The sequence below is a fragment of the Ascaphus truei genome, chromosome 2 (assembly GCF_040206685.1).
Source record: "Ascaphus truei isolate aAscTru1 chromosome 2, aAscTru1.hap1, whole genome shotgun sequence".
In the NCBI taxonomy this organism is placed as follows: domain Eukaryota; kingdom Metazoa; phylum Chordata; class Amphibia; order Anura; family Ascaphidae; genus Ascaphus; species Ascaphus truei.
Window position 1 is genome coordinate 106,108,508 of NC_134484.1, and position 21,136 is coordinate 106,129,643.

General features: G+C 37.0%; 1 protein-coding gene across 2 annotated transcripts in view; it reads right to left on the reverse strand.

Annotated features, from left to right (window-relative positions):
- The window catches only part of NKAIN3 (sodium/potassium transporting ATPase interacting 3), an 808,578-nt gene extending 797,038 nt beyond the window's left edge, over positions 1 to 11,540 (reverse strand). For both annotated transcript variants that reach the window (XM_075584036.1, XM_075584035.1), the window contains exon 1: positions 11,152 to 11,540. In XM_075584036.1, coding sequence (XP_075440151.1) covers positions 11,152 to 11,205 — 54 coding nt within the window. In that variant the 5' untranslated portion in view covers positions 11,206 to 11,540. The remainder of the gene's footprint in view (positions 1 to 11,151) is intronic.
- Positions 11,541 to 21,136: the final 9,596 nt, after the last annotated feature.

Consider the following 21,136-nt stretch of genomic DNA (forward strand, 5'->3'; position numbering starts at 1 on the left):
CTGGTGTATGGCCATCGCCAGGTTTTTACTAAGAGTGGGGCTGCACGTGTTTTGGACTACCTTAGGCTGTTTATGTTTACAGCTCTGTAAGTGCTTATTTTTATTCATTTATAAAGTTTTTTCTACCTTTTCCTCATCCTTTTCCTTTTTTGTCTGGGAATTTCCTGTGATTCCAGAAGACATCATAAGTTGGTTACTTTAACAACCTAAAGGCGTACTATCAACACACACAATGTGAGTGGATATACTATATAGCTATAGACTATATCTACATATACAGTATTATACTATGTGTGTCTATTTCTCTATATCCCCAAAATATCCTGCTGCCTGTGAGCTTGGGAGATTTCGGGAGTATCCTGTCGTCAGAGACTATATATACCATAAGAAGTATCCTGACATCAGACGCTCTTCAACAATAGTCTGGTTAAACTGATTAACCGAGATGCCTGTTTTACCTTACCAAATGTGAGTGCATTACCACCTTTACCTATACCGATCATACACAGAATTACACTATTGTGTCTTTTTTCTTTTATTGCATATATCTGGATGTGAGTACGCATTGGACCCTCTTACTCTACGCCATTCCCAGTGGTTGAAGAACCCACCTATTACCCTCTGCTGCACCCATCTACTTCTGTTATATCTTCATTTGGGACTATAAGTATCCTTATTTATATTCACAGTATTTTTTGCGCTTGTTTTCCTTTTCACTCGCATTCTACTTTAATAGTATGTTACGCATAAAAATAGAATAAGATGCCAAACTCTGCCACAGTCTTTCCAACTCCAACAGCTTGCTACCACATTAGTAGTAATTTGATTATTAATTTGTTTCTGTAAAGAATGGACAGCACAGAAAAGTACAGACATAACCCGCATTAACGTACGCAATGGGACCAGACCATTTATGTAAAGCGAAAATGTACTTAAAGTGAAGCACTACCTTTTTCCGCACTTATCGATGCATGTACTGTACTGCAATCGTCATATACGTGCATAACTGATGTAAATAACACATGTGTAACTGGCTCTATAGTCTCCCCGCTTGCGCACATCTTCGGTACATGTAGGGAGCCGGTATTGATGTTCAGGACGTGCTGACAGGCGCATGCGTGAGCTGCCGTTTGCCTATTGGGCGATATGTCCTTACTCGCGAGTGTACTTAAAGTGAGTGTTCTTAAACCGGGGTATGCCTGTATGTACAAAACAGAATTAAAAAGTACAATAAGTACTAACCTGAAGAGCTTACAATCTAATTTTCTAAGTTGCACATTCATGCTAAGATCTTCCGCCTAAAAGACTATTGGACTTATTCATTAAAAGGCATTCGAAGTACTGTATCTTCTGATATTTAGTACATTTACCTTTTGGTTTAGTTAATTATTCCATTCTTTTCCCTTAAGCAGTTCCTTCTCAAAAAATACTATATCCTGGATGACACCATCTTATAAAAGAATGGAAGGTAAAATATGAGTCCTATTTCAGAGCGTACCCAATTACTCCAAAGAGAGTCACTTTCACCACTCTTCTTCAGCAATAGATCTATTTTACTGCCTCGAGTAAAAAGTCATAGAAAATTTCTGGTGGGACTCTGATTTTTGCAAATGTTGAAGCTTGTGACATTTATGGAAAATGGGCAAAAAAATTGACAACCCGCTTTTGAAGACATTTACACATCTCTAACTGCAATACATTGCACGTGCTCCAACATATACCAATGACTTCCACAATTTGTTCAGCAGACATTCGTACTGTAGATCTGTCGCTGCAATCAGTTAAGTGTTAAGCTAACATTAAATATAAATTAAGAATATATAGAATAATGATGTTTAAGTGCTTCTGATTAAAAAAAACTGATATAAAAATGCTATTTAAATATTACTTCTTTCAGATGACCATTTAGATTTTTTTTACTTATCAAGAATATTACATGATGTAATTCACCATGTCATATGGACTGGAGCATTTGATTTCCCAACATTTTATATTACACTATATAATGATGTAAGAGTGAAGGAGGGGTCCAGTGAGTAAAAGTGCTGACTAAAAACAATGACACTGATGTTGAAGCAGGGGAGCCTGGTTCAAATCCCAGTGACATAGAGTGATTTGCCCAATCTCCCTGTTCCTCAGGCACCCAAAATAAGATAGTATGGTCTAAAAAAAAATCTATGTATAGCCCTGTGTACACTATCAGTGCCACACAAGAAAACAAACAATTATAATTATGTCAAGTAAATAACTGGAGGTGATTTTTTTTTTTTATCATACTGTAGTAATAAAAAAGTTGAAGTGAATGAATGTTTGACATGACCGTTTCGTACATCCAACATACAGTATGGGGAGAGAATCCCAAAGGCCTCGGATAACTGTTATTCATGTTTTGAGCTATATAATATGATACCTCAGTGCTCTTGACCTACAGTATATATAACATCTAACAATAATCTAAATGGATTTGACCTGATTCCATTGCAGCTTCTGTATCCTCTTTCCTCAACGTAATCATTTTTGTTTAGATATAAGTTTACGACATACACATGGTTTAAAGTTGATAACATTGTTAATGTTGATCAATGCAACCATACTATGAATAAATGAGTTAATTTGGGATGAAAATATATGTTTTTTGTTGTCTGACACAAAGTAATTTTCCTTTAGGAGCAATGACTCTCAACCTTGGGGGAAGCCCGGGTAGTGGGGCTCACAAGACTTACAATTCGGACTCCTTCTGGCAGGAGAGATATAAAAACGGAGAGAAATAGAAAGTGCCAGTGAAAAAGGAGGCAATGGGGGGGAGGGAGGAGAGATGTCTGTGCTGGAAAAGGAACATGCCTGAGGTAACCTGGGAGATATGCTAATTTGTGTACAAAGTATATTTAAATGAGTCGTACATCCCTAAATATATCCTTAAGAGACCAGATCAGTTTAAGTGATGAAATGGGTATTAGTGTCAGACCCAACAGGATTGGGTATTACAATCTCTGCTTTTCAGGGCCACAGCTCTAGCATTGAACTAAATCAGACGCTGGGAAAGTCCACTGTCTGAGGTGTCGGATGTGTCTGAGGTGTCTAATGTGTGATCATTTTTATGCACAAGGAACATTGAACTGGCAACCAGAAAGTGGAAATGGTCGGCTTTTAAAACAACAATACTACATTCTTCCTTTTTTTTTTAAATTATTATTTTTATATGTAAAGCATGTTACAATGTATAATTCTACATTCTTACATAAGCTGGCAATTGTTTGGTGCTCCTGTTACAAATCTATCAAAATCCTGATTGTGTGCCTAATTTAATGGCCGCCTTTCAGTTTAAATCAATCCTTCACTCAGTGTAACTGAGCAGCTACAATGTATCCTTATATTTCTTAGATAACATTATCTATTTTTAAAGTTTACAGCTCAAACGGCTTGTGCCATTGCCAATAAATTATCACAAACAGGAAAGTGTTGCAAAAATCTTGCACTGTTTGGGAGGTGGGCTAAAACCTGCTATAGAAATCAAAAGATGCTTTAAAACCGATTCAAAATGGCATTACGAGTTGAATAAAAGGAAAAAGTCACTATAATCTAATACTACAGAACAGATTTATTTTTTCAAAAATATATACGATTTCACATGTTTTGCTGCTTTAAATGAGGAAGCATGGGGCTACAGGTGTGAGAAGTGCAGAAGTGCTCAAAAGTATGCTGTGAATTAGCATTTCCCAGTATCTGGATTACATTAATGCCAGAGCTGGTGCCCTGAATGGCAGGTTTTTGGGCCTGACACTTGTATCCCCTTCATCACAAAGGCCTTTAGACTGATTGGTCTTCAGGATATATTTTAGGATGTGTGACTCATTTAAATATAATTTGTATAGACATTAGCATACTGTATCTCCCAGTCATGTTCCTTTTTCAGCACAGACATCTCTCTCTAATTTATTTGGAGGAAGGTTTGAGGGGACATATATACAACTAGAGATACTATTAAGTTGGGAACTCCTCGTCTTGCCCGCGTCCTCGTCCGGATAGAGTCAGCACCACCTTCAGGTCGTTTCACCTCTAAAGGAAGTACAATTTGCAATAGAGAACACTGTTTTTTCCTAACATTTCATCCTGCTTCTGGTGAACATACCAAACCACCTGGTTTTGTAATGACAATTTCAGAGCAACTAGAATAATCCCATAAAACACCAAACTCCAAAAATTGTCATTGAAGACGTTTGATGCAAAAAGTGGCTTTTGCCCTTTCCTGCCTAATGCTCAGGAAATTAAGTGACATCAGTGTAGCTATTGACCCTTATGTGAGGGCAGGTAAGTATTTGTAAATTTCCATTTATTTTGACAATTACAATACAAGTCAAATTATGACTATCTCTGCTAAATGACATACACAAACATTATCTTCAATTCTTTATAATACACAGCATAAGCTATCAAATAAAAATTGTGATTTCTCGCACACCTTTATACTCTATATTGAGTTTTATTCATAAATTTTAAGTTCACCTTACTTCTGTAGTGACCTTCTAACTATCTACTGATGTTTATACAGTAAGGAGTATACTTTAGTGCTACATAACATTGATGATGATGCTGCAATCTCAAGTGCAATATTAAGACTCCAGAAAATTGAAGTGGAAAAACACATTTGCAGAGACCGTCACAGGGTTTTATTAAAATATACATTTCAGGTTAACAGCTTTTAGCTGTGACTCGAGGAAGTATTTCCAGTAAGAATAATAACTCAGTAAGTCATGCAGATGTAATACTTGCCATTCATTCTGCATACTCCAAACAGCATCCATATCATTTGCAAAAAAGTAGTGCCATGCTCATATAACACAGTATAACAAGCCAGGGTGTTGCCATGACCTGATACAGTAATAGACATGACAGCCATTGCTTTTATATGTACTGTACACACACAGTATCAAGAAAGAGAATCAAACACTGTGTTACACATCTTCAGTTATAGTTCCCAAATCAACATAGAAAGAAATAAAGCAGGTGATACAGTACTAATCCAAGTAAGTTATAAGGTCCAATGTAATGCCTCAACTTTTCATCATGATAACATGATGGAGTGAAATATGATAAGGTGAACGTGCTTGCATTAGTACTTGTCTATGTTTTCTTGAATTGTAATGAAGATTATAACGAGTGTAAGTGCACCATGATTTTAAGTGTAATGCATTCTACAGAATTTTATAATGTATGAAGTTGCAGCTCCGGTGATATTAATTCTATAACTGTAAATACCTTCCACCAGAGTAACAAAAACAGAGCATCTTTATTTCAATGATTTCTCAGTATCATTACAAGCTCATTTCAATTTTATTTGCCCACGCCAATGGCCCCATGTTCATCTCCACATGAATGGATAAGTCGGTTTGTTACTGTTCTGTTAATTTAGCCATTGACAGTATCCACTTTTTGTATAAATACTGTAAATAATCACACTGGATGTAGTTACATTTCTGATCTCTGCATTGAGGCTTTTATGTGTGTTTGGTTTATGTATTCCTGCTTATATGGAAGTTGCAATTTAAAATAAATACACAATGGAGGTCAAGTATCATTTTCAAAAGTGCATTTTTTTATACAGAGGAATGGATTGTTCAAAATCATAATAATTTTACATCCTTTTTATTATTTTTATATGAGTTTTTACCATTATGCTATTTCCAGTGCCTTCAAAGCAATGCATATTAAACATCTACCAGCCTTTCTGGCAACAAAGTGGCATAAAACAACATAAATTGTGCTCAACTTGCTTAAGTTGTATTGATTGAAGCCACTTGTCAGCTATGTTTGTGCATGCAAATATACAGTAATATTTTACAGGTGTGTGTATACACACACACACACACACACACACACACACACACACACACCTGTAAAATATACACACACAGTGCAGTGAAAAAGGTACCCTTTTGTTCTTCATCATATTTTATATATTTCTCGCTCAATCCCTAGGAAAATGTGCACATTTGTAGGTCTGTTATATAGATCAACACTATATGAGAAGCACAGTGTAGACAATAAGCTGATGCTAACTGCAGTAAATTGATGTCCCTGCATTATGTCACCAAGCACCAGGTACACTGAGGTAGGTTCATGTTCACTAAACGAGAAATAGGCGTTTTTCCTTTGTAGCTCGTAACTGTGTTAAACTGTTTTAATCTAACCTGAAACACTAAGATAACTATAAAGTTTGCGATCAAAGTATGGTTCAAAGTTTGTTCAAAATGTCCTCCTTCTGCAGAAACGCACACGCCAGAAGATAACGCCACTATCTGATTGCATAATCTATAACGCGTTGACCCAGCTGCTCCCACTCCTGAACGATACGTTACTTTACGAATTTGTTTTTTCAGTCCTCTTAGCGACCGTTCTTTATCAGGAGCCAGTTTATGTAAGCGTTTTGGACCATACAGTAATTATTGCTCTGTCTCAGGCACTTTAAAACGTGCTTATCGTCTATGCTATACGGCATTTTGTAACTGCGCACTTGATGAGGTCATCATGTCGTCATCAATTCCAAAGAATATTTCTTAGATTATCAAATAATTCTAACATGTAATAATCTACTGTGAGACCTACAATTGCTCAAATGTTTATGAAAATATAGTGGTAGATGATAGAGATGACGGAAAATAAAATGGGTGCCGCTTTTTCTGAACACAATTTATATGGTTTTATATTTTATTTTGCTATCTGTAATGAATTTGTGTTCTGGTTTCAGTCACTGTACATTCCAGGAAACAGATGGTCACAGGACAGTGAGTGAAGCTGTTAGTTAGGCGCCCACTGCTTTCTGATCCATCCTCTTAGCACTGGACTTCCAATTGGCTGAGCACCCACAAAATGCATGTTTGATATTCCTTGGTGATAAATACACTGCTTTAGTCCTTAATTTTGGATTGCCTGCAATGCCTATATTATATTGCAGGCCACTACATTAAAGGCTCAACATGATTCCATCCAGGGACAGATGTTATAGGGAAACAGTTGGTTCTAAAAATAGAGCTGTAAAATAAAAAAATAAAAAACATAGCCCTATAATAAATCTGAGGGTTACAGTAAGTCCTTAAAAAGTTGACAAGACTCCTCCAAATGCACAACCCAACACGGAAATATACATTGTGCAAAACTATTATTAATGGATTTTGCAACATTACATTGTGAAAATTAGTTCTTTTCTCAGTAGTGTACATCTTGTTTAGACGCTTTATAAAAGTGAATGTACAGTTGGTATACAAACGAAAATTACCAATGTTGAGTTAAAAAGCAATTGTTATACCATCTGTCACCTTATGTTAAAAATAAGTTATCTAAGCTTCGTCAATAAACATGATTGAGATCAATACATTGTGATGTGCATTTCAATTACAATATCTACTTTCTAAACAAATGAGGACATTCATTTGAAGCCTTTTCCTATTGTCTCAGGCTTCTTAGTGAATATATTTCTACTAAACTCTGTGGCAAATCACTTTATGAATATAGCTTTTCTGTCTGAAAGAAGTTAATCAGAAATCTGGTTACTTTGAAGTGTCTGATGCCTTCTATTGTATGAACATTGCAGTCTCCCTGTGCATTTATCTACATGTGCTTATAAAATATACCATTTATATGAAGTATTTCCTTCCAACACCTTGGATATGAATTGAAATCAACTAGACTATAAAAAATATGCCTGAAAATTAGATTGTATAAAGTGGCCCAGATTCACTTACCTTCTGTGATCTTCACAGAACAATTTAACTAAGCACCATATAAAACTGCAGTCCTTCTTAGAAAAAGTCAAAATTCACCATTAAAGTTCACAAAAAGTCCTTTTCTAAATCAACATTTAAAATAATGGAAATGACTGAATAACTTTACAATTAGATAATAAGTCAGGTTGATAAAGGAAAGTAAAAGCAAATGACGTCCATGCAACAAATTCTCTTGTACTATGTATTTAAACTGCACTTAAGGCTGCGGCCAGGATGATGCTGAGCGTGCAGGCGCTCATGCGTGGCGGCACAAGCAAGCGGCAAATTCAAATTTGCTTGCTCTGCGAGCAGCAAAGTGCCGCGCATGCTCAGGCGCTTGATCACGCTGGCCCCACACATTGCCGCAATGTCTTTCATCGCAGCCAGCGATAGCCTGCCTGCTCAACGCCACCCTGGCCGCATCCTTAGAAGACACAGGTAAGAGCAAAAACCCTGCATGATGATACTCATTTGTTTTCAAACATGAGTTAGGAATTTACTGCTTCTTCCTCCAGAATAGTGTTCTTTATTTAGGACAATTTATATAATGTGCAAAACTTTAACTCTGTAACATCTCATGCAGAAGGTTTATATACATGCATACTAAAGTCCAGGAATGTTCCCACCCATCTATTAATTAGATATTTTTCATATATTAATATATATATATATATATATGAAAACAGAAACAAAGAAAAAAAGATCCCAAAATAGCACTCTAGCGTACAAAACGTTTGTACGCTAGAGTTGAATTTTGGTATCTTTTTTTCTTTGTTTCTGTTTTCACATATTCTATATCCCTAGCACCGCCAGTAGTGTTGATACTGTACACTTTAGTTACTGGTTTTAGCACTTCTTATTTATGGTCTGTTGCAGGCATTTTTTGTGCTTCATAATATATATATATCAAATGGAAATATTACTGTATGCTCATTTGCATGTCTTAGAAAGGTCTGCAACCCTGCCTTTCTCCATTATCACCCAGCATACAGTGCTTCCACTGCAGCAAGGGATTCTGGGAAATGATATGCAAATGAGCACACAGTGCCACCTTTTGCTTCAAAACCATATGACATATGACATTACATACGTAAATGTACTTTATGTATGGTACTTAATAGTAACAATATCTTGGTTCTTTTGGTATGGCTCGTATGATTACTCTAAATACATGGATGGAAGATTGAATACATCTTGCGTGCAGAAGCTAGCCCGTCGATTATCCATGTGGTTTACGTTACAGAATCTGAACTGAGGGTTCTCTATTTTTAGCTCCAAAGAGACACCCTGTTGGTGTTTTCCCTGGACATTTAAATTTGGCCAGAGTGATTGTCCAAAAGGAAGCGTCAACATCATCATCTAATGGCGATGGGGCTCCCTATAGACCCGTTGGACCGGCAAGATTTGGCAGCCATTTTTATTTCCCTTAAGGGAGCAGAAACACACGCAACAAAACTGGTAAGTATCTTGGAAAGCAGGGGGTCTGTGGAGTTACGATTGTGTGGTTTATCTCAGGAGGGCTCTCCTGTTCGAATAATGTAAAAACATACGGAAAGAAATAACGTAGAGGGGGGGGGATTATCGATTTAATAATAGTAAAAACAGCAGATGCTATTTTCTAAGGAGCACTTTATCGCTAGAACCCCCAATGACCATACGAATAGAAAAATAAATCTACTATTTGCTTCTAAAATATCCTGACCTTGGTTCATTGTTCAATGCAGTATGTCAAAGTTATGGTACTAAGTATTCATCATGTTTAGTTCTGCAGAGGAACATGAAAACATCTTGAGAATTTATAAGCAGCAGTTTTTAAAATGAATGCCCACTAAGGCTATATATGGGCATATGACTCACTAATTAAACCTGAGACAATGTACTGATCTCTGCAAATGACCTGTTCCTTACTAACACATTTTTAAAAGAACTTAAGTTAATTTAGGCAACTACAAGATGGGCCACACTAGCCATTAAAGCAAAACATGTGATGGGCCAACAGATGTTTAATTTTAGAAACAAAAGCAAGGTTATTTCTTCAGGGATAGTAAAATACAAGACAAATGCTGGCTACAAATTGGCAAATTTTAATTAATGTAATGAACTATATATATATACACACACACACACACACACACACACACACACACACACACACACACCATGAAGAATCTCATCAGTTCGGAATGGACAAACAACCTGATCTATTAAGGGCCAAAGGCAAAACACAATATGCATTAACATGTCTAGTCTAAAAGTCTGACACATGGGTCATTATCCCAGTTAATATGTTAGTGGGCTGAATAACAGATAGAGATGTGTTTCAGAACTGCCATGGATATTCCAAAAGTTATATCATGAAATAAGATATAACCTTAACCTTACCAACTTGTCAGATGTGCAGAAAATAAATGATACACTGACAGTAACAGAAAATAAAAATCCCACTGAATGCTGTTAAAGTACTGTAAGTGAACAAAGCCCCGAACAAATTTAAATAAGTAATATTTATCTGTGGTCCATCATCATTGGAGCTTTGAAAAACAGTAAAAAATGTGACATCTCTTTTGTTAGATTTATGCAAACTAGTTCACTGACAGAGAAAATTATCCTATACTATTCCAAAAAGTGACAGCTCCCAGGCGGCTGTATCTCACAGCACAGACAAAGAAACATGTACACTTCTGCATGTTTTAAAGCACAAAGGGAGGCAGTTACATCCTCTAAGACAACTACAACACAAAAGGTCACTGCCACAGACCTAATATAGTGGCTAAAGAATATAAAGAAGCAGTTACAAATATCTTAACTGGAACAAAATGTCATGACTCACGATGATACAAAGAATACTGTTTACGTTATAGTACAGTTTACTTAACAAAAAAGCATATACAGCACTCCCTAAAGCCCACTTTGCATTCAATTGACGTATGATCAATATCCTTTTTAAACAATAGATTGTTTTCAGGCAGTAAATCCTAAAGTTAACACTGTCACATGGGTGTCTAATGAATTGCAAAGCCACATAGTGCCACTCTAAAGTCACTTTGCAGACATGATTTAGACATGGAAGCTCATGAGTTATCTTGTGCATATGAATGTATCCCCAGTCATGCACTGCTCTCCTCCAGGCAGTACATTGGTTAAATGATAATGAACCCATTAATGAACATTTTTACCAGATTAATAAAATAGTACACATAATTAAATCATTGATACAGCTGTATCACCAACATTCAGAGCCATTTTCCATTTGCAAACAAACACAGATCTCTGATGGTTGATCCTAAGTTGTTGGGTTTTTGTTGTTCCCGAACTGCCCAGCTTTTTGGCAACAGCAACGCGCTGACAACATATAGGGAGATTTGAAAGTACCCAAATGGGTTTTACTTACCAGCTGTAACGTGCAGATGAAAATCAACGTGCAGCGCCCTGTACAACAACCCATTGTGTGAAAACACACACACACACAAGTGCAATGCAGAGTCAAGTGTAGGAGGGAGAGGGACACGAGTACAGATGGATGGACAGCTCCTCAGGCGCAGGCTACACTTTCTTAGGGCAGCTGCTGGGTTTCAGCACCTGCAAAACCAGCCCGGCCAGGAGATAGGATCCCAGTGTAGCTCACTGCTCCTACATTCAACAGCACCGTGTCAGCAACGCTGCAATCCTGTTTCCAAATCCCAAACAGTGCTTAGTGATCCCAAATAGCGCCCATAAATCCAAACACGGACCAAGAAGAAGCACAGATATCCAGTATTCAGACCTCTCCTTCCTTTCTTCTTTTTATACGTCTGACTTTTGACTGCTCAAAGCCGGATGAAGGCTCTTTACTGCCATCTACTGCATGTAAGCAATGCCTGGTTCCCTTAGGGTTTACCGTACCTAGGGCTTTGTTCTGTATATTTAAAGCCACTTTCCCTCTCTTAGACGGTTCAAAAAATGTATTTTATTTCTTTTAGAAACTGTCCGTGTATTTTTTCTATACCAATCACATACTTCAGCTCATTGTCAAATTCCCCTGGAGATTTCAGTTTCAAAGAAATATTAATGGAAACGAATTGTTTCATCCCAGTGTAGAACTGTACCGAGGACAGCAAAACCAGGATAGGCCCAGACTGTTCCCCAATAAATATCAATAAAGGTAGATAAAATGACAAAGTGATATACCTTACTTATCACAGTGAGTCTAAGGAAGGTTGCAAGACGTCCTGTATATACAGAATTGCCCCTTTTCTTCCTGTTGTCCCGGAAATGTTTGCCAGGAATTGTCCCGTATTTTAGTGCCTTGTTGTGAAATGCCTGAACCTAAAATTACTGTAATGAATTCGGTCATAAAAAACGGAATCGATTTTTACTTGAGTGTAATAGTTACAGCATCTTTTCCGATAGATGTCACATTACTAAATTATTAAAATTATAAAGTCAGCACACTGCCTGCTCATTTCATAACACCATGCCACCCACCCCTATAGGCGTTACTTTTTCTCCCGCTGCTACTTCTTAGTTCAGTGCACGTCTTTCCCCGTCCGCAAAGCACATAGATGATAAAAACCAAAGAATATAGCGGTCAGGTGGGAGATACCATTCAGCCCCAAGCATTTGCAAATCATTCATCACTCATTACGATGTAACACTTTCATACTGTAACCTCCTGCTGACCGGCCTTCCTTCCCTTCCTTCCTCTCACCTGTCTCCCCTACAATCTAACCTAAATGCTATTACCAGAATCACTCTACTCTTTAACAAATCTGTCTCAGCGTCTCCCCTGCTGAAATCCCTCTCCTGGTTTCTTATCAAATCTTGTATCACACACTCAATTCTCTTCCTCTCTTTTAAAGCTTTACACTCTTCTGCTCCTCCTTACATCTCAGCCCTAATTTATCCCTATACACCATCCTGACTCTTGCGTTCTGCTCAAGTATGTCTTCTCTCTACCCCATTTATATCTAAAGCCCTCTCCTGCCTTAAACCTTTCTCACCGACTGCCACCCACCTCTGGAATGCCCTTCCCCTTAATATCCGACTAGTACCCTCTCTATCCACCTTTAAGACCCACCTTAAAACACACCTGCTTAAGGAAGCATATGAGTAGCTCCATGGCTGATAATTAACATATCATACATAAACCTTGGCCCCTTGAAGATGCACTTACCAGAAAACCCTCCTACTGTCTCTGTATGGTCTTCCTACTAACTAATTAGATTGTAAGCTCTTCGGAGCAGGGACTCCTTTTCCTAAATGGAACTTTTGTCTGAAGCACTTCTCCCCTTTATATGATATTTATATTATTTCTTACTTATATGATTGTCACGTGTATTACTGCTGTGAAGCGCTATGTACATTAATGGCGCTATATAAATCAAGACATATATACATTTTGGCATTCTATATCATAAAAACTACAATGTAGCAACCCTAAGTGTAATGTAAGTGGGAATAATACTGCCACTACTACTAATAATGAACATTATCTCAAATAGATTTTTTTAAATGCTTATAACCTGGACATTATGTTATTTAATTTGATTAAACACAAGAAATAAACACTTCATTTCCTGTATTGCAAAATCATTGCAGTGTATTAAAACACATGTTACAACATAGATTATATTTTTCATCTCAATGTGAATTCTACATCATTCTGGTGTGACACGTTGCAGAATATTGTTAATTTTTAAACTCTTTCTTTCCAAAGATAAGATCATTCTTGCTGCACCCCATGATAAAAGGGGGAAATATAACAGATACAAAATTACCTATGATAACACATTTACAGCAATAATCCAAAAATAGAAATAAAAAATTGAGATTATGTTTTTAAGCAGTTTAGTAAACCAAAAACCTTTACCTGCAGTCCATATTAATGAGATGTAATGAGACTGTAACATAAGCCATGGCAGCAAATTAATTTGTAGCACATGTAAGCCACTTACCTGTCTCCTTATGAGCTTGTCTACTCTATGTTGGGCTGATCCTGAATTGCTAAAAGTGTAGGTGTAAGTTGATGTGTTACCAATGAGCTATAGTGCAGTTTTGGTATCATTTGGTGAGAAAATTACGTGAAGCAGCTACTGTAGACTATAGGATAAAAAATTCCAACTTTCAAAATGAACAGATCTTGCAACATATCCACAATACTTTGTAGAGATGGATAATAGCAGAGTATTAGATATCAACTGGTGCTATCCCAATTCATGCACACTGTCTCCAAATGTATGACAAATGACATCATTATAGATGCTCAAAAAAGAAGAAGTTCTCCAGCACTACAATAGATTAGTCATTACATTTTTTTTGTTCTGCATACACCTGTGGTAGAAATAGCCAAATACTCAATAGACAATTCTCTTTTGTTTGTGGATTTTTAATTTGAATTGAACTTTTCTTAATAAAAAGTCTAAAAGCCTGCAATCAAGTGTTGCTGCTTATTCTACCTGATCCACCAGCAAGCACAGAGCTGTTTTCATGCAGATTACAATTAGTCCTATCAGAGAACCTGACATGTTCTGAAACTGACGCACTGTGCACTCATTTGCATGTCATTGCCCAGAATCCTTGGCTGCAGTGAAAGCATTGTATGCTAAGAGATAATGGGGAAAAGCAGGTTTGTGGACTGGTCTGAAACGTGAATGTGCTCACAGGTGATATTTTTTATTTGCAGCGCTTCTCCTATGAGACTAGTTGAAGTCCATTGACAAAGTTGGGGGGACAAAGAAGCAATGATATTTTCATTTTGGTCTCATTGTTTAGAATTCAAACATAGAATGAAAAGTCTGTAAACAGAGTGAAAACAGACACCTGATATATATATTATATATATATATATATATATATATATATATATATATATATATATATAGCAACTGTAAATATTACTGTATGTTCATTTGCATGTCTTAGACAGGTCTGCAACCCTGTCTTTCCCCATTATCGCCCAGCATACAGCGCTTCCACTGCAGCAAGGGATTCTGGGAAATGACATGCAAATGAGCACTCAGTGCCACCTTTTGTCTCAAGCTCGTATTACACAAGCAAATCCTCAAGCCAATGCATGCTGTTTTAAACACAGCTTTTAGACAGAGGCTGGGATGAGATGCATCTCAATAATACGAGCTTGAGACAAAAGGTGGCACTGAGTGCTCATTTGCATGTCATTTCCCAGAATCCCTTGCTGCAGTGGAAGCGCTGTATGCTGGGCGATAATGGGGAAAGACAGGGTTGCAGACCTGTCTAAGACATGCAAATGAACATACAGTAATATTTACAGTTGCTTTATGCTTTACTGTGGAGGGTCTTTGTCACTTTTTTTACCCACCATAACCTTAATATATATATATATATATATATATATATATATATATATATATATATCTATATATATATATATATTTATATAATCCAATGCACAGCCAGCACACCATATGCAAGTAAATACGTTTTGGTGCTTATCCCATAAAGCAATAACAGACCATACGATACCAGTTGCAACACGACATCAAGGGACAGCACGCAGGTAAGTAAATCAAAAATGTTCTTTATTTGATAGAAGACACAAAAAAACGACGTTTCGGTCCCCCAGTGGGAGCTTTCTCAAGGTGGTGCCTTGAGAAAGGTCCCACTGGGGGACCGAAATGTCGGTTTTTGTGTCTTCTATCAAATATAGAACATTTTTGATTTACTTACCTGCGTGCTGTCCCTTGATGTCGTGTTGCAACCGGTATAGTATGATATATATATATATATATATATATATATATATATATATATATATATATATATATATATATATGAAAAACAAAAAAAAGAAAGCGCCCGATCCTAGTGCAATATGTAAAAAATATACATTTAATATGACTATTTAAAGGAATCCAACAATTTAAAACTCACAAACAACATAGAATAATGAGCATGTTATGAGTAATACTCATGCACCTAACGCTGAAGTTCTGTTGTTCTGCTCACACGCTTCTCTGTGGTATACAGTCAGAAGCCCTCCGAGGCACCGTCCAGCAGGAACTCAGGGATCGTGTCGCCTCTCTCAGTGTCCTCCGGAAACAATCCACACATGCATTGGGTGCCGGACCGGATGAACAAAGGCAGGAACCGCAAGAGGGAAGCTATCAGCGTCAGCGTCTTTGAGTTGTAAGTCTCCTATGAGACTGGTTGAAATCCATTGATGTGACAAAGTTGGAGGGACAAAGAAGCAATGATAATTCCATTTTGGTCTCATTGTTAAGAATTCAAACATAGAATGAAAAGTCTGTGAACAGAGTGAAAACAGACACCTGATGTATACAAGGGTGGAAAAAATAAATTAAAAAAATAAATATATATATATATATATATATATATATATATATATATATATATATATATATATATATATATATATATATATATATATATATATATATATATAGCAAATGGAAATATTACTGTATGCTCATTTGCTAGGGTGACCAGATTTTCAAAACGGAAAACCGGGACACATTAAAACATTATTTATAAAACAAATTACATCACATGACGCACCCCGTTGCCATGATAACGAGACACTGACGTCAGGCGGTGACATGTTGCCATGACAATGTGGCATCACGTATTGCCTCGGCGCCATAATGCGTCCCGTTGTCATGTCAACTTGATGCCGCGTGACGTCACGGAGCGGCTCGTTGTTATGGCAATGTGAATTACGTGACGTCGCGCGGCCATGTTAACGGAATTTGGAGGGGAGGATACAGCCAAAGGCAAGATAAATAAATATACAATACATAGATCTAAAAAAAAGTATCTCCACACAGAGCCACTGACCCACACACCCACTGACCCACACCCACTGACCCAGAGTCACTGACCTACACACAGAGTCACTGACCCACACACCCACACACACGGAGCCACTGACCCACACACACAGAGCCACAGACCCACACACGGAGCCACTGACCCACACACGCAAAGCCACTGACCCATAACACCCACACACACAGAGCCACTGACCCACACACCCACACACGGAACCACTGACCTACACATCCACACACACAGAGCCACTGACCCACACACACAGAGCCACTGACCCACACATCCACTGACACTAACCCCGCCCCCACCCTCTGCAGTCAGACCGGCCTCCGCTCTCCTCTCTGCATGCATTCTGTGCTCTCTGCTGCATTCTGTGCTGCTCTGATGGCCAAATCCGGAACAGCCACAAAAAGATGGGACATTTAAAAAAATGCGGGGCAGTCGGGACAGCCATTAAAAAACCGGGACTGGCCCGGCTAAAACGGGACACCTGGTCTCCCTATCATTTGCATGTCTTAGACAGGTCTGCAACCCCGCCTATCACAATTATCACCCAGCACTTCCACTGCAGCAAGGGATTCTGGGAAATGACATGCAAATGGACACACAGCGTCACCTTTTGCTTCAAAACCATTTTTAACATGGTTCCCTATAGGCTTAAGCTTGCTGCATGGTCACAGCTTTGAGCACAGCCAGGGTTAAGATGCATTTTATATATATATATATATATATATATATATATATATATATAAAAAACAAGCAGCGCCACGTGACCCCAGAAAAAAATATATATGTCCGTCACCTGGTTTAAACGAAAGCATATCATTGGTGTTTGAATGAATGGGAGGGTTTAGAACTGGTTACCTAGCAACCCGTCTGCTATTTAAAGCCTCAATGGCTTGATAGAGTTATCCTTTGATAAAGTTACTCTAAGTGACGAAACGCGTCAGGACGTATGCAGCGTCATTGCGTCATCATTGGAGGACAGTGTATCGTAGCTGGATCGCGTCTCTAGTGCTGCAGGAGGCTAACAGCACTGAATGCTCATTGGAGTTAGCTGCTTATGCTGGGACTGTTTATGCTGTGGACCCAGGTTCTTTCCTGAGCTGTATGAGGACACTATCCCTTGCTGCCGACGGCATACCAATCCGATGTGGCGGTGACTGTATGTGTTCACACGTGCCTGAATATATGCTTTCCTTGTGAGTGAGCCTGTTTCCTCGAATCCCCTTTCCCTTGTCAATAAATGTCATAGATTTTATGCTATGGGCCGTGCGCTTTCTGTTCTTTTTGTTATATATATATACCATCACGTTTTAAGTTATGGTGGGTGAAGAAGGCAACATGTGTGCTCATTTGCATGTCATTTCCCAGAATCCCTTGCTGCAGTGGAAACACTGTATGCTGGGTTATAATGTTGAAAGGCAGGGTTGCAGACCTGCCTAAGACATGTGAATGTGCTCACAAGTAATCTTTATATACAGTACATATATATATATATATATATATATATATATATATATATATATATATAGTATATAAAAAAGGAATATTAGTTAAACAGAGGTCACTGCAACGTAACACCTTTATTGCTAGAGCAGCATTCAACACACTGCAAAGGAATAGTTTGCAGGCCACACTTGCAGCAAAGGGCTTGATAGTTCAACTTAGGTGAGGTGAGGGCCTATAGATACTTTGACAGGTGGAACTCTTAAAGTGTAGTAGTGTCCTCGGTCTTTGTTACATTTACCCAACGGTTCCTGGAGTTGAAGTTGTATGGCACTGCATCTCTGTGCCGGCTACTCTATTATATAATTGCACCTTTTCTTATATCACTTGTTATTTACATTTACCATGATTTAACCACAATAAACATTAGAAAGAAACTTGCTTTATTTGTCTTTGAGAATCCTTGCTCACATCATCGCCAATAAATATATTCCCATACAATAAATAAGTCATGTGAATCCAATTAATGTAATGAATTGAATTGAACATGAAATTAATCTAAATCATTATTGTCAAATCTTTTTGTAGCTGGAAATGTCAATACCAACAATTCAGGTCATTTAGGGCTTGACTAACAACCCAGTACATAAACCAATGGTAATTTCTAAAACAATTTCATGATAGGAAAAACAAATGCAGCACTCCAAATATAGTAAATAACAAAATGAATGTATTACTCAAATAATAAATATCCAACATTTCAACCCCTCTCTGGGGGTCTTCCTCAGGGCAGAAGATCCAGGAAGAGGGGTCGAAATGTTGGATATTTATTTTTGTGAGTAATACATTTATTTTGTTATTTGCTGTAATTGAAGTGCTGCTGCATTTATGCTCTTTATCTATCCTTTGATATTAATTTAGGATATCTGGGTATCACTAGCAACCACTGACAAACTGACCTTTTTGATTCTTTCTTTAAGATCTTTTCTTGAACTCAGACTTTTTTTTTTAAACTCTGTAAGCACCACTCTCACTCACCTTACTGTGCAAAATGTGCAGGTTACAGCATAAGTATGGTTTCCCTTAAAAGTCTGATCAAGTTCCATTGTTAGATGGATTTATTCATTTATTCATCATTTCTTTAAAAATATATATATATACTAACAATTGCTGCCTATCTATCTATTTATCTAACTATCTCAACGTCTTGTATAGTGCATACACAGAGTGAACCCTACTCTAACACTGAACTTTATTCTACTGGTTGGGACTGATGGTGGAGGATCCTTGGCATACTACTGAACCAGGAGGAAACCCTTCCTCTCCTGCTCAAGAAGACGACCTGCAGAGATATAATTATTCAATGTCCTGGGTTACTTTTTGATCAAGCCCCGTAATTACCTTAATTATGGTTATTGCCAATTCTGGTAACAATGAGTTTATTACATGAACTGGATTCCTATTACTCAATTCTTGTTCGCAGATATATTTATTATCACTATAAGCAATGTAAAATAAACTTTTTCTCTATTATGTTTATGTGTAAGTCTCAATACAAATATGAAACGGTTTCCACAATGTTCAACATCCTTTATAATTTATCACGTACATATTACTTCTTATTTTTTATCATCCATTTCTGTCAGGAATTGATTAGTTGTGCTGTATTGATTTTGTCCATGTGTCTTTGTCTAACTTTGTCAATATTTTTCAATAACTTCTTATTTTAATAACAACTTTGTCATACCATTAATGTTAGGATATACATTGTAATTGAAACAATTATTTGTTGCTTGATCGGTTTATGGTAGGCATATGGTTGCATGAGGTTTTTCGGGAAAATAAAAATATATTGCTAGTGTAATGGGGATGGTGTAAGAGCAAGTAAAGTATTTAGCCAGAAATAAATAGCTGTGTTTAAATTAGAAAAAAGTGTTTACATGTATTTAAATGTAGTCAATTGAAATAGCGTGTGTGTTTAGTTAGAGTATGTTCAATGAATTCCACACAACTTGGATGCAAATTATTCTGCATAGAAGTAAAAGAGTTATGTTGCACTACGAATATTTCTTTTGACCTCAAAGTGATTAAGAGGTCATAGACTTTAGAAAGATATTTTTATTACTGACTCAGAATAAGACCAACGGAGAAGCATCTAGCTACAGTTAGATTTATTGGTCCACATAAAAGCCAGTGGAATGAACTGAATATAGTTTATAACCCTATTGGCATATTTTACTGATGTATGAGGATTTCCAGAAATCACTTAGACTCCTGAGCTCACTAGCTCTTTATCAAAATACACACAATACATATTGGTCCACTATAAACTTACCTACTAATACAACATTAACAATTTTGGCCTCATCAATGTGGGAAGAAATGAAAATAGTGTGCTGGCTCTTCAAGCACTAGAAAACACAAAGCAATGCTTTTTTTTTTTATATTTTGTACCAGAAATTATGATATACTGTATTACAACTAATGTTATATTTAACCATTTAAAATGTTGTTCTAGGTCAGTAGAAATTAATATTTTTGTCAGGAAGTCTATACCATTTATTCCATGAATGCGTAAGGGGCATCCCCAAAAAAATGTCCTCTGCCTGGGCAGGTTAATTACACCTTAAGGGATTTAACATTGATTTACAGTTCTTTGGTATAGATACAGTACAGTTACAGTAGGTGGAGGAAATTATGCTTATTTATCAATTCATCACAGTGATTAATACTGTATAGGCTTTTTTTTCAAAGGAGGGACAAACATTTCTCTACAATCACTGCCAATGGATCCTTAAATTAAGATGTTTAAACCAGAAGTGAATCGATGCTAATTTTTATTATGTTTTAAATTGTCTAAAATAAGTCCTGCATTCCCATGTGCTGGCATTTTCAAAGACTGAAAAGAAACTGACAACATTTATTATTTTAAAATGAGGGGAAAAAAGGTCATAGGTTTTCACAAACGGTCAGCTTTCAATTTGAATCTACTTGATAGTCAACACCTTTGAGTGTTTGAAAATATATTGAAAGTTATGCTAAATATATAAGTATGTCTTTACAAAAGTGCTGATATAATGACTAGACTTGATTACAATTGACTACCCCAGGAATGATTTGTA